This window comes from Eschrichtius robustus, chromosome 7 (genome assembly GCF_028021215.1).
Source record: "Eschrichtius robustus isolate mEscRob2 chromosome 7, mEscRob2.pri, whole genome shotgun sequence".
In the NCBI taxonomy this organism is placed as follows: Eukaryota; Metazoa; Chordata; class Mammalia; order Artiodactyla; family Eschrichtiidae; genus Eschrichtius; species Eschrichtius robustus.
In genome coordinates this window covers 110,692,641-110,707,045 of record NC_090830.1, presented here as the reverse complement: position 1 = coordinate 110,707,045, position 14,405 = coordinate 110,692,641, and the positions used below count along the sequence as shown (strand labels likewise).

General features: G+C 41.7%; 1 protein-coding gene across 4 annotated transcripts in view; it reads left to right on the top strand.

Annotated features, from left to right (window-relative positions):
- The window catches only part of DNMBP (dynamin binding protein), a 123,206-nt gene that overhangs the window by 70,110 nt on the left and 38,691 nt on the right, over positions 1-14,405 (top strand). The window contains exon 1 of one of the 4 annotated variants that reach the window (XM_068548359.1): positions 1,515-2,682. The exons of 2 other annotated variants lie outside the window; for them this stretch is intronic. In XM_068548359.1, coding sequence (XP_068404460.1) covers positions 1,515-2,682 — 1,168 coding nt within the window. Of the gene's footprint in view, positions 1-1,514; positions 2,683-9,293; positions 9,364-14,405 lie in introns of those variants that run through there. One more of the 4 variants, XM_068548360.1, reaches the window with a different exon arrangement.

Sequence of the window (14,405 nt, the reverse complement as noted above, 5' to 3'; positions counted from 1 at the left end):
TATTATTGACAAAGCATATAACCCTGGTCTCCTTAGGGTACGTTACATTGTTTCACAAATAGGGATTAGATAAAAGTTCAAGGATACTTGATAGATGACCAGATAGCTAAAAGAGTAATCTTACTAAAGACTCTCTTAGCATGTCACTCCCCTATTCAGAAACCTTCAGTGACTCTTTATTATCCATTGAATAAAATAAGTGGCATTCGAGTCCCTTGGGATCTGCTGCAACCTACCCCTCCAGCATGATCCCTGTTACTTTTTCCACATGTATTCTTTCAGAGTGTTCCCCATTACCTAGTTCTCCATATGTGGAAAGTCTTTGGAAACCCTGCTTATGCTTGAAGGCACAGCTCAAATGCTACCACTTCCATGAAACCTCCAGTTGTCCCACCAGGGACTTCTGCTTTGTTGCCATTGCCATTGGTGTTTGTTACAGCACTTTTCACGTGCAGTCTTACTTACTTGATAGTGTGTTGCTCCTGCATCGTAAGAGGCAGAGACCAACTTCATCCTTTTCTCTTCCACAGTGCTTCACATAAAATAATCTAATGTTTGATGAATTCAAAATGGTACTTTTATACCCACCTTTCTGATTTCCAGCCTCATTCTCCAGTTCCTAAATATGCTATATGAATTAGATGGAAAAGAGATTTAGGAGATGAATGGTTTTGATGCTTCTCTGGCATGACAAGTATCAAGGAAAGTGTGAAAGCATACATAACTGTATTCCTCTGGGAAAGAGTTTTTACCCTATAAAATTAACCATACACCAGATCAGAATAAAAGATGTACTTTTTCTTTCCTGAGTGGGATAAGCCAGTGTGTCTGCAGACAGGAGCTTGAACAGCTTGTGATTTGAGTATACACTAACGGGTAACCTGAATCCCATAAAAGCAAAGCTCTCAAAGGCGGAAGAGTCCTGCCTCTAACTAAAGGGAAGGGAGTCCCGAAGAGTTTCAGATGTCCAAGGGAGAGTAGAAAGCCAAACTCGAAGGACAGGTAGTGGAGGTCCCGTTTGAGCTGCACATGAAGGCATTTATTCATACCCCTGATTGATTACTAAAGGATTAAAGAGGCAGATGAGACGGTTACATGATCTTACCTGGGGCTTTGAAAGGGGGCTGTTTCTCTTTCACTCTGCTTTTTCTGCAAAAAAATGCTTCTTACCTTCAGCTCATAAAGCAGCCAAGCCAGTTTGACTAGCTTGAGGGAAACACCAAACAAAACTGCCAACTCCAATCACGTGAACGCTAGTTACTAATTACCTTCTGGGCTCCCTGGGGAAAGATAGAGCAGCTCACTGATTGGATCCTGAGGTCGAAATAACCTCACATCTCCCCGTGCTCCAACTGGAGTAGCAAGAAGAACGTTTAAAGTGCTTTGGGAGACATTTTAAGACACTTTAAGAAGGACAGATTCAGCCTTAGGCTACACTGCACCTGTCCACATCTCAGCTCAACCCAGGCCCATGGAAGAGAGCGATAAAGCGTGTGTCTTTGAGCACAGTGAATATGTGTGAAACCCACGAGATGAGGAAAGAAAGAGAACTGGAGGAGAAAGGGCACTGGAGCTCCAGCTGGGAGTGTGAAGATTGCAGGAATCTACAGAAAAGGGACGTTACAGCGCTGGATGGACTTTACAGAGAAGGTGACTTGGATTCCAGATACCAGACCACAGGGCAGAATCGGCCCTACAGAAAAAGGCATTGTGGATACTGGGATTTTGAGCAGAGTGAACCAAGCTGTATGGACAATGAGGAATCAAAGGAAAGTAGAAAGGACTGTATGTACCACGGAAGTGTGACTCCAGGCTGTAATGATTATAAGAATTCAGAAAACGTAGATTATGGGAATCCAAACCCTGCGACTAAGGATGATTCGTTTGCAGGAAGCCCAGATGTAACCTGGAAAGCTGGAGGATATGGGGAGACGAATGGCTGCGTAAATCATAAGAATCTGAATCGTAATCCTGAGGACTCTAAAGAAACTGCACAATGGACTGGCTACAGGGGTTTGGATGATTCTGTGGAGAATTTTGGTCAGCTTCAACACCGGCATGTAGACCGTAGGAATTTTAATTACAATCTTGAGGATTGTAAAGAAACTAATTTTTATTATAGAGACCTCAATGATTTACATCACGTTCCTGGGAATTATACTAATGGTCAGTCTGCGGACTTCCCAGACTTGAATGGTGTCAGTGAAGGTAATGAATTTGTCAAATACTGTGACAGGGACAGGAATGTTTATCAAAATGATAAAATCGATCTCAAAGTGAAGACTCATGCCGGGGATCAGAGTAATTTTGATATGGAGAATAGAGGCTCTGATACTCTATTTGCAAACTGTGAATATAAATTTCAGAATTACAGAGGAACAGATTCTCTCCACCAGATGAAGACTTTGGAGTGTAATGGCATTGACAGACTAGGAATGATGGCACCTGGGAGCAGAGGGGTCATCCCGGAGGGTCTGTGGAATCAGGGGACCGGGGGGAACCAAGGAGAACATCATCGTGGCATTCCTTGGGACACTTCATTAGAGAAGAATAGCTGGCATTTAGAGGAAGAGAGAAAATTAAATGGCCTGGAGACTTGGAAAAGGAATAGCTGCTTCCGCAGCACAGCACCCAGCACCCTGAGACGCTCAGAATTTGTGCAAAACAGGAAGAGAGCCCAAGGTATGAACTCAGCCAGCCTTCTTAGGGGATAAGACCTGGAAATAGATAAAAGGGGTGATGGTTCTACCAGGTACCAGGTACATTTGTATACTTAAGGAACCTGGCCCCCAAAATTCTTATTAAGTGTATCTTGAGTGAGAACAGCCTTAGAGATTTAATTCTTCTGGGCGGCACGTCACAGAGCGAGTGTGTGCATAGTGCTGTAAATTTGCGACATGGCTTTCAAAATCAGACTGTCGTCATGGGAACTCTCCTTTACCTTTCTTGGTTTTTGTCAGGGTCTCTAATCCCAGGTATCTTTCCTTTTTTACTTTAATATCTTTTGTTTGTCTTATGGAGATGGCAAGTTCTTTACCAGGGCACCAAGTGAAAACTTTTTTTCCTGGCATCTTCTTTCTCTCAATCCCTGCACTTTAGACATTAGGGGGAAGGAAGACTTAACTTGTTTTATAGTTTGTTCATTCCTTGACATTCAGGAATCTTAAGTGAATGGTGAGCACTAAAACCCTTGTGGAAATGAGAAGATTATTTATATTCTTCATGGTGCTTTGTACATGTTAGGTATTCAGATGGCTTCATCTCACTGAGCTTTAACTAAGGTATCTGTAAAATGGGGATATTAAAGAGTCTTTCATCATTAGAGGTTCTTTCTTTCTTGCCAGTTTGTCTTCTCTTCTCCAGGTCTCAAATGAACTATGTTTATTTTATTTTGTTGTTGTTCCTGTTAAATCTTTAATTTTTTTTTTTTAAATATGTGTTATACTCATGCCAAGCAGACTTTCTGGTTTTGGCCAATTTGGGGGGCGTCCAGCATATGATGATAGGAGAAGGATTAGAGTCAGAAAGTGTGAACGTTCTGGAAAATCCATGTCACACCTTCCTCCCAAGTGAAGCTTTCTCATCCAGGTCTCCTTCAGAATAGGCCCACCGGTTAGATTTGTGGTGGGGGCCACTGAAAACATAAGTCCCTGGAGTGATTCTGGAACTGCCAGTGGTTTATCCAGTGGTCTTTCAACACAGGCTTGACTTAACTTGAATTTCCAGGGCACCATTTTGGACAAAGCAGGCTTTCTACCTGTATTTATAAAGATAAGAATGAAACCCGGCTTTAGTTGGGAGGCTGAGATATTTAGCAGCTAGGTGTTTTTTCCTAGGTGCATTTTTGCTCTGAAATGATAGGGATTGGATGACTTCTAAATTCCTTCCAGCTCAAAAAAAAATCTGATCCTGTGATTCCTTAGGTTAGTTTTTGCATCGTTCCTTTTCCCTTCCCCCACAGCCATTCCTTAGATGAACTTTGTTTCCTATCTTTAGTTCCTTATTGTATTAAGCCTCCTAATTGTGTTTATTCTGTTTGACTTAGGAGTCAAACCCTTCTCTCTGGAGTGTTGTAATATGCCCTATGAGCTCTCTGAAATCAGCTCAGTTCCACCTTATACCATTTCCATTTTTACAACTCTCTCTCTACTTGAGGACTTAACTTTTGATAGTATATTCATATTGACACCCCTTTTTATACCGCTAATATCCTCCTTGACTTGTAACAAAATCTTAGTCTGTTCCAGAGATCTTTTTGTTTTCTGATGTTCTTTGCTAGCTGTTTTACAGCACATGTGCCACTGCCCTTCCTGAAAGTTACACAGTCACAACAGTTGATTACAGAAAGGAAACAAGCTTTGGAGTTGGTCTTCTGCCTTGAATTCACATCTCAGCTCCACCATTTACTAACAGTGTAACTTTAGGTGAATTACTTAGCTTCTCTGAGCTTTGGATTTCTTATTTGTAAAATGAAGATGATCATACCTGTCTCATAGTGAGATAATATAAATAAGACACTTAATCACATGTCTGGAACATAGTAGGTGCTCATAAGTTATGATTTCTTCATCTTTTATCTACCCACCTCTCTTCCCCCTTACAAGTCCTTCCCCTACCCCGACTGTCACTGCATGGTCCCTGCCCTGCTGAGATCCAGATTGACACCCCCCCCCCCACAACTGGACAGACATCTGCCCTTGGACCCTGTGTTTGCAGGTGTAATTATCCAAGTGGAATGCCCATGCCTTCCTCTCTCCCACTCTTCCCCACCCTCCGGCTGCTGCATCTGAGAAACAAAGCGCTGTTCAGTGCCTGCTCCTCGACCATCTCCCAGGCTAGAAACCAAGTTGTTCTGCCAGGATTTTTACTTCCCCTCACCTGTCGTATCAGTTTCTCCTGTGAAGGCCTCAAGCTTAGAGTTTTGTTAGGGCAGGTTTGTTATGGTTTTGCCCTTAGTCCTAGGGTGTGGCTCCTCGTCCTGGGAGGTGGGCCTTACTCCTAAGGTGCAGCTCTGCAGAGGTTTCTAAGTGGAACACTGGACATATTTATTGAACTTCCTAATTTGAAGGGACTCAGATTTCAAACTGTCTTCCCAGCTGCAGAGAGTTGTGAATATCTGCCGGGCTCTTTAGCCTCCAGCTGTTATCGCTTTCTGCTGGGTTCCCTGGAGTCTCATCACTGCGTGCACAGTTCAAGGATTTGAAGGGAATTTCTGCATAGATTTTGGGGCTGTCCTCTCTGCAGCTTCCTCTTTTGCAGGATTTCTCCCTTAATATCAAGCCACTTCAGAGCCCCAGAACCTTTTTGACTCTGCAGCCCAATGAGATTACCACTTGTTGGCTCTCCGTTTTTGCTTTATTCTCCAGCATGCTGAAAGACTAGGGATTGCCTTGGGGTAGGGGGAGGAGGTATCAGGTAAATAGGGATCTTACCTAGTTTTCTATCCATGTTTCGAGTCGTATCCCCTCCAGTTTCTGGCTGCTTTTGGTGGCTTTCTAGTGTCTTCACACAGTTATTTAAAAAAAAAAAAATCTTGTCCAGAGTTGCTAATAATTTTCAATAGGGAGGTTAGTACGGTGTAGGTTACTCTACCATTACTAGACCAAAAGTCAACACTAGGATTTTACACTTGCTAATAACATAAATAGTTATGATGGGAAGGGGACCTGGTGCTTCAAATTCCATGTTAACTAGGTTAATTTAAGTGATATTAAGATATCTAAATGAAGAACTCTTACAGAGAGAAATAGGAAGCTGGAATTCAGATGTGAGTTAAGGCTAATGGTTCAAGGTTGGAAGGCTACAACACAAAATCCTCTTATATTATTACTAGAAGGAACCTGACATTTCAACAAGTCCAGTATTTTATACATGTGGGTAACCACCCGTGATTGGGTTTTGAAGTCTATTTAGTGGGTTACAACTAGCATTTTTTGAAAAATAGAATAGAAATGAATAGAAAGTTTCAAGTACATCTCATGTAGTAAAAGTAAGCATGTAATACTCCTGAGTGTGTGTATATACACATACATACATGGATTAGATAAATGTATGTATGTATCTACTGAACCACAATGTAAAATGTGAGTCACAGTATGAAAAAATACTTAAATCCCACTCACTCAGTTTATAAATGAAGAGACAGAGCTCAGAGAATTTGAACCGTGTGGCCAAGGTAACTGGTCAATCCTTAGACCAGGAATAGAAACTGGGTCTCTTGATGCCCAGACCAGTGCTTTTACTACAGCACCACAGTTAAAGCCAGAAGTGCAGGTTTAGGTTCATTTCAAATAAATGAACTTAGAAGAACAGAAAAGTATTGTGTTAGGGGAGCCAGAGAGGGGCTTCAAATGGATTGGGTTCAACTGTGTTACATGCGGCAAAGCTATGAGAGGATGTGTTCTAAGTAAAGACCTTTGCATTTGGGACATGAGGTGAGGAACAGGAGCAACAGAGACACAAGGCATATTACGGGGAGTTTAGGAGGGAAGTGGTGATGAGGGATATATAGTCATCTCTTGGTATCTGTATCTGCGAGGGGTTGGTTCCAAGACCAACACCCTACCCCCACCCTCACACCCTTGCAGATACCAAAATCCACAGATGCTCAAGTCCCTTCGATAAAATGGCATAGTATTTGCAGGTAACGTAATGCACATCCTCCCATATACTTTAAATCATCTCAATTACTTATAACACCTAATACTCTGTAAATGGCTGTAAATACAATGTAAATACTGTGTAAACAGTTGCCAGTGTAGCAAATTCAAGTTTTGCTTTGGAACTTTGTGGATTTAAAAAATATTTTCGCTCTGCAGTTGGTTGAATCGGCAGATGCAGAACCTGTGGATACAGAGGGCCTACTGTAAAAGCGATTCCTTAAAAGTTTGGACAGTAATTGCAGTGGAGCAAGAAAATCTTCTTGTTTTGTTTTTCTCCCAAGATAAAAACCTGCGCAGATTTGAAGGCATTTTTCCCAGTGTTACACAGAGAGTTCAAAGTTTTTAAGACTCTCAGAGTCAAGGTTTCTTTTCATTGCAAGTATGTGAATATATCTCTATAGCTATAGTCTGTATTCAAACTACTGGAATAAAATATCTGCCAGTCAATCCAAGACATTAGCTTTTTTTTTTTTTAATATTTATTTATTATTTATTTGGTTACATTGGGTCTTAGATGTGGCACACGGAATCTTCATTGTGGCATGCGGGATCTTTCATTGCGGCATGCGGGATCTTTCATTGCGGCACACGGGCTTCTCTCTAGTTGTGGCATGTGGGCTCCAGAGCACGGGGGCTTAGTTGCCTCACAGCATGTGGGATCTTAGTTCCCTGACCAGGGATTGAACCCGCATCCCCTGCATTGGAAGGCGGACTCTTAACCACTGGACCACAAGGGAAGTCCCCAAGGCATTAGCTTTGTATCCTTCTTAATTTCATAGGCTGATTACAAGCTGTAAGTATAGCAGGTGCCAAGAGGTCTCTGCCCCTTCAGAGACCAGGGGCCTGTTCCTAGGAATTAACTGGGCAGTAACAAAAGTTCAGCAGAATGAACTGTGACATTTCATCATCAGCAGTAGTAATAGTGGTACCACTTTAATTTACATGCTTTACAGTTTTCAGAGCCCTTTTTGCAGCTTTTATTCTAATTTGGTTCTGTTTTAACAAACATGAGCCATTCATGTATCTTTATCTAACAAATTTACTGAGTACCAAACACTGTACTATGTTCTGGTTAGACAGAAACGACCTTAAGACCCGGAGGAGGGCTAAGGCTATTGTTCTAGTACAAGTGGACTGACGCCAGGTACCCCGTGGACCAGCTATTCCCTTTCTCTGTATCCCTCTCTCACAGGCCGTCTTTCCTCAAGATGTTTTTGCTGTTCTCTGAGCCTCTGCCTTGGTCTTCTCTAACCACAGACCAACACCTTCCACTTATATTTTCTACTCCTTCACTAGATTGCACATAACCATAGTTGTCCCAACACTCTCTGGGGCATTCTTGCAGCTTCTGCCTCTGTTCTGTCTAATCTGCCTGGTAGTTCTTAATTCAAATTCCCAGGAGAGAGTATAATTGACTCAGCTTGAGTTTTTTAGTTAGGCCTCATCATATGAATTAACCGTTCATTGATTAGGTATCCATCCATGGTCCAAACAGCAGTGGTGAAGGCTGGGATGGGGAATCACCTAGCTTAAATCAGAGCTCTAGGGACTGTTGATGGTGCCGATTTGGTATGTAGAGGGCTCTGGAGGCGGCAGGCTTTCTGAGGCTTGGCGGGCTCAGCCCCAGCATTTGGAAATGGGTGGAGATATCTTTTGGTTGTCACAATGGCAGGGTGCAGGGGACTACTTGCATTTATGAGGCAAGGACCAGGGACACTAAATGTCTTCAGGGTGTAGGACCATCCTACACAGTGAAGAATTGTTCTGCCCCAAATGCAAGCCGTGTCCCTAATGAGACATTGGATAAGATGAGCAAGACTTGTGCCTGCCTTCAGGAGCTCACAGTTTTGAACAGAAAGCAGCGTATAAAAGCAAATGAATCAAATACAATTTTATAACTGCAATAAGAAGAACTATTAGGTACCTTCCCCCACCTTGGCCCTGCTACCTGTGTAACTTTGTGTAAATTATTTATTCTCTCTATGCTGCAGTTTCCTCATCAACAAAACCAGATAATGTACGTACATGACAGTATTATGAGGAATAGGTGAGTTTATAGATGTGCAAATATTTAGAATAGTGCAACAGAGCCTGGCACATAGTAAATGCTAAATAAACATGAGCTGCTATCATCATCATCATCATCATCAATCATACTATACCAACACATAGATCCCATATCCCCTTTGAACGCAGTTCAACAGGTGTTTATTAACTAGTGTTTGTACTTAGCACTGTACCAAGCATTGGGGTATCCAGGGAAGGATACCTTCCCCCCCACCCCTCCCCCCCACAGGAGTTTATAGATCAGTTGAAGAGACAAAACGTAAAAATATGAATAATTAAAGTACAGAACTATCTAGCATAGACAGTTAATGCTATGGACAATCAGAAGAGGAAAAGCTCAGTTTTTACTTGAGTTACTGGAAAAGACGTTAGGAAGATGTTTGAATTTGAGCTAAAGCTTAAAGGAGTAGTGGGGTTGAGATAGGAAGAGAGAAGCAAGGAGAAAATTCCCGGTTGGGGAAGGCCTGTGAGCAGAGATGCAGAGTTGTGGTGACAAAGAGGAACACAGTGTGGGGAAGAACTAGCGTATTGAAATCTTACACACCAGATGGGAGTTTGGACCAGAACCTGAGGAAGAAGTCAGAGCTGGACCTGCACATGGTGATTCACCCTCTGAGATGTGATCACTGACACTGTGAGTGGATGACTTCTCTGAGGATGGGAATGGCTGGGGAGAGCACAAGCGTCTGAGAACTGGGCTTAGGGGACGCCCACAGCGTGGGACAGGAGGAGGAGAGATGGGCAGGAACACTAGGGGAGGGCAGAAGAAAACCGGAGGGCGTAGAGTAGGAGAGAATGGCCAGCACTTTCAGATGCCAGAGGGAAGTCAAGGCTGATGCTGTGGATTTGTTGAGGAGGGTATCGGTTGACTGAAAAGGCAGTATTACCGGAATATGGTGATGACGCAGAATTACTTGCAAAGGATTTAGATGGGGGAGGGAGGTCATAGAGGGAGGGCATGAAGACCACTCTTTCAAGACCTTTCATAGAAAGAATCAAAGAGGTGTGACTGTGGCTGAGGGGGGCACAGAGTTGAACAAAGTTTTCGTGTATTTACTTTTTAAAATCAGGTGTCAGTGCTTGTTTGAAGATAGATGGGTAGGTAGGAAGCAAAGAAGAGGGAATGAGAAAATATGTGGAGGCAAAAGGAAATAAATGAAGGGCCCTATTTTGTCAAGAGTTGGGAGATAATCGAAGCTTTAGAGAAAGTAAGGCGGTGCTGCCTACTGGGATCATGTGTGGTAGTCTCAGTAAGCTAGACTGTCTGCTTTCTCCACAAGCTGTTACCTACATTATTTTTACGTAATGTTTCATCAACGATAAAGGACTATTGCTCTGGGGAGATCCCAGGTCTCTGTAAAAGCAAAAAGATAACCAGGAAAGGCAAGAAATTGAGGTAGGATAGGAAGAGGCAGTATTCTAGGGCATTGTCATTCCTGCGGACCTGAGGATGTTGAAGGGGGGCAGTGGGGTGGGGGTGAATCCAAGCAGCTAACTTTCAGTGCCATGGCAGGCCCAGCCTTCAAAGGAATGTTGGGCTGGGAGCTCAGAAACTTGACACTCCCTCCCTAACACCACAGAGTTTTCCAATTTGATATTTCCTGAGAAACCAGAATGTGCCCGAACTGTGTAAACATCAGGCTGTCAAGTCACAGGGGTGTGACAGTGCAATGCAAGTCATTTCTGGTGGGAAGATACACATTTGTGTACATGGCCGCACAGCAGGGAGCAGGGCTAGATTCTAGATCATGGACCTCATTCCATGGTGTCAAGAAAACCCTTCAAATCATAAGCTGAGAGGAGGCAAACAGATGAAATATATTGCATTTTGTTGAATCTAAAACACCATCTATTGTAAGACACTGAATAATTTATGTAGCATTAGAAAGAAAGAAGAGGGAATTCCCCAGTGGTCCAGTGGTTAGGACTCAGTGCTTTCACTGCCAAGGGCCCGAGTTCAATCCCTGGTCTGTGGTTGGGGAACTAAGATCCCACAAGACGAGTGGCATGGCCAAAAATGAAAGAAAACATTTTTTTTAATAAAAATAAATAAATTTTTAAAAATTAAAAAAAAGAAAGACTTCTAATTAGAAGACTTCATTTTTTTTAACTAGTTCCTTTTTTAAAATAATTAATTAATTAATTTTTATTTTTGGCTGCCCTGGGTCTTAGTTGCAGCACGTGGGCTTCTTAGTTGTGGCACACGGGATCTTTGTTGTGGTATGCAGGATTTTTACTTGCAGCATGTGGGCCCTTAGTTGCATCATGCGGGCTCTTAGTTGTGACATGCATGCAGGATCTAGTTCCCCAAACAGGGATCGAACCCCGGCCCCCTGCATTGGGAGCGTGGAGTCTTATCCACTGGACCACCAGGGAAGTCCCTGGAAGACTTTAATTAACATGCTATTGATTGGAAAACACACCTCCATTTCTGAAATGTTAAAATATGAAGAAGTGTGCATCTTAGCATCTACTGAAATATGGAGATGTTTCCACTTACCATTGACCTCACAGCAATACTTAGACAAAAATTTTTGTAGAATTCCTCTAGTCCTTTCCTCAGTGATTTGGAGATATGGAATTCAGTTTCCTCTGCTCTCCACCCTCCGCCCCTCAGGGAAAGATTGAAACCTTATTTACCCCAGTGTCATAGGTGTGGCAGCTAAGTAGTTAAGACAAACAAAAGTTAGGATATTTAATGATTTTTTAAAATCTTTGCATAGTGTTTATCATCACAGTCATGCAGAGCAATGTGTAGGGCACTCTAAATAATAATAACAATTGGTGCCTTCTCTTAAGTGCTGGTTGCTGTGCTACCTATTGTAGATTAGGTACAGATTAGGTATGCAGAAAAGTTCAGTAGACTCTAATCTCCATGATGGCAGTGAAGGTGGTGTTTCCAGACCCTTACATAGCGTATAGTAGGTACTCAATGAATATTTGTTATCCAGTGAAATATTCTATTTGAGGGCACAGAACATGTACATCAAAAGATAAATAGTAAGTATTATTTTGTATTGTTACTCAAGAAATAAAGTTTAGAGAAAAGAGTAATCCAAGGACTAGAGAAGCCTTCATCTAACTGGGCTAAAATGACAGTAGGTAAGCAGAAAAGCACAGAGACCAGCTGGGCTTGTTATGTTCAAGGAATAATAAGGAAACAACTACTTAAAATATGTTGTGCTATGTTCCGTAATAGCGCAGGCCTCGGGGAGAGGAAGTGACTAACTGCCCAGGTTAGTCACTAAGTGACACTCCTTGTGGAGCTAGTTAGAGACTAGTGTAGTTATACCAAACCAAGAGGAGTAAGTGAAGTAACAGAGTAGGAAAGTACATAGGATTTTAGAGCCTAGAAGTAACCAAAGAGGCTCAACTGCTGTGTTATACACACCTGGAAACAACAGCCCAGAGAGGTTGTGTAACATGTCAGGTAAGATGGGGGCAGGGCTAGATCCCGGATCTTCTGACTTGTAGTCTGAGTACCTTAATTCACTGAGCCTGCTGCCCTCTCAAGATCTAGAAGCAGCTCCACATATGTCCCTAGAAATGGAAGCCAGGGGAGTTATAGGGGAACAGAGTGAGTATTGGGATGCCGAGAGCTCATTGAAGCCTGTACAGCATGAATGACTGGGGTCCCGGGGAAAACCCAATTTATGTTCCCTCATATTGAGGTTTTGTTTTTTTCCCCAGGTTTCAGCTAGAAAATAAGATAGTACTAACTGATATCCTAGGCTTAATCAGATTTTACCATAAAAATATTGGATCACACGTGGAAAGAATCCTTATTTTGAAAGACTGGTTTCACCCTTTTAAATTAATGTAACCAAAATACGTAATGCTTAAGTTCATTCTATTTTGTATTATTGTTTTGTTTCATGAATTTATGTCTAAAACCACCTGGTTTCACCCCACTTGGTTTGCTGTTCCTGAGCACCAGACAGATGAAATGACTTGCCTGAGACGGAAGAAAGCTTTAGAGGGCTTTTCAGCTTTCTATACTTTGCCCCATCTCCTAGCAGTCTGCTTGGTAGCTCTCTATTCAATATTTTCATATTTTTTTGTAATTAAAACTTTGAACAGGATTATAACTCAGATCAACTGGTTTTTGTTTTGTTTTGTACACAGTTCTAAAAGATACATAAAATGTGAGAATAAGTGGAAGGAATAAAAGTAAACTATCTAATAGAAGTTGAAGAAAGTCTGGTTTTCTAGAGTAGGATAGAAAAATAACCAGAGGGTCCTGTTAATGAGCAAAATTTGAGACATCACTGTAATGTTATTATCAAAAATGGAAATACAGTGCAGGAAACAGCCACACTCATATCAAAAAACCATGCAACCCAGAACAGGCCTTGACATTTGATGGAAAGCACCGGCTTGAGAAGCTAGTTTTGAATAGTTATTAGCTGCGTGGTCTCAGGCAAGTCATTTCATTGCTTTTTGCTCTCATTTATAAAATGAGAGCAATAATACCTTCCTTCAAGAGACCTGGTAAATAAAACATCAGATGTGTGTCTGAAAATAAAGTTTTCATGTAAAGTTTTGTTGGCTGATTATAATCAAAATTTGCTTATTAAACAGTGATGGTTTATTTCTAATTATTATTTTACAAAAACTATCTTTGCCTTCTTGATTATTTCACTTCTGCTGCCTAAAGATTCAACATTAATAATAACCTCATAGTTTTAAACACCCTAACAGCACACCTTTCTAGGATTTGGTGAGCGTTCAAAAATGGTGTTTCAGAGGATCTAGTGTTAATTTCGCTATCCTGGCAGCATAAGAAGTTGCAGACTCTTGTACTCTGGGCACTTGACTCTTGTTTGCTCTTCTTTTTAAAGGCCTGGGTAGGCCGTGGTAGAAGAAGGGGGAAATGGGAAGCTTTGAGCTAGGTTTCCCCGAGGTGGAAACCCTCCCAGTAGGGATTGTGCTGGATGGAGGCTACTTGCCAAAATAGGCAAGGCAGTCACTGAGCAAAAGGCACAGGGAAAGTTTTTTCAGTTACTTTTGCGATTTAGGACCAAAATATAACAGATTCTTCCCTGAAGTCTGGTGATCCGGGAAGAGTCTGCTATGAGTCCCGCAGAACAGCCAGGGACCACAGTGCTGAAAGTTTAACGTTGAGCAGGATAAACTTTCTCCAAATACAAGTAAGTAACATAGGTGCTGAAGGAAAAGAAGTGGTGGGGCTGCGTGGGCCGGCTGGAGTGATGTGGTCACATGGAAAACCAGGACTTAATGATCCTCCTACTTGGCCTGGTGGGAATATGAACAAATTTACAAAGATCGCTTCCCCTCAGTTTTCTAGACAGATTGTTAAGCAGGTGGGGTTTTTTTGGCTTTTCTTATTAGACTAGCAAATTGTTATTTCAAGTGTTTTATTACCCATTTTCTTCAGCAATTTGAAGGGATTAGGTCAGGAAAGAAATGTCGGATTATAAAAAAGCGAGGAAAGAATTTGAAAGGGATTTAACAGGGTAATTGAGAGAGGACTGAGTAGTAGAGTATTCTTGTTGTATAGCAAATGTTCTTTTTTCCACCTTATTATTCTTTGTCATATCAATATTATATGTTCACTAGAGAAAAACTAGAAAATACAATAAGTTGAAAAGAAAAGAAAAAAATCAGAATTTTGTCACCTTCAAGACTTTTTCATTTTCAAATATGTGCATTGAA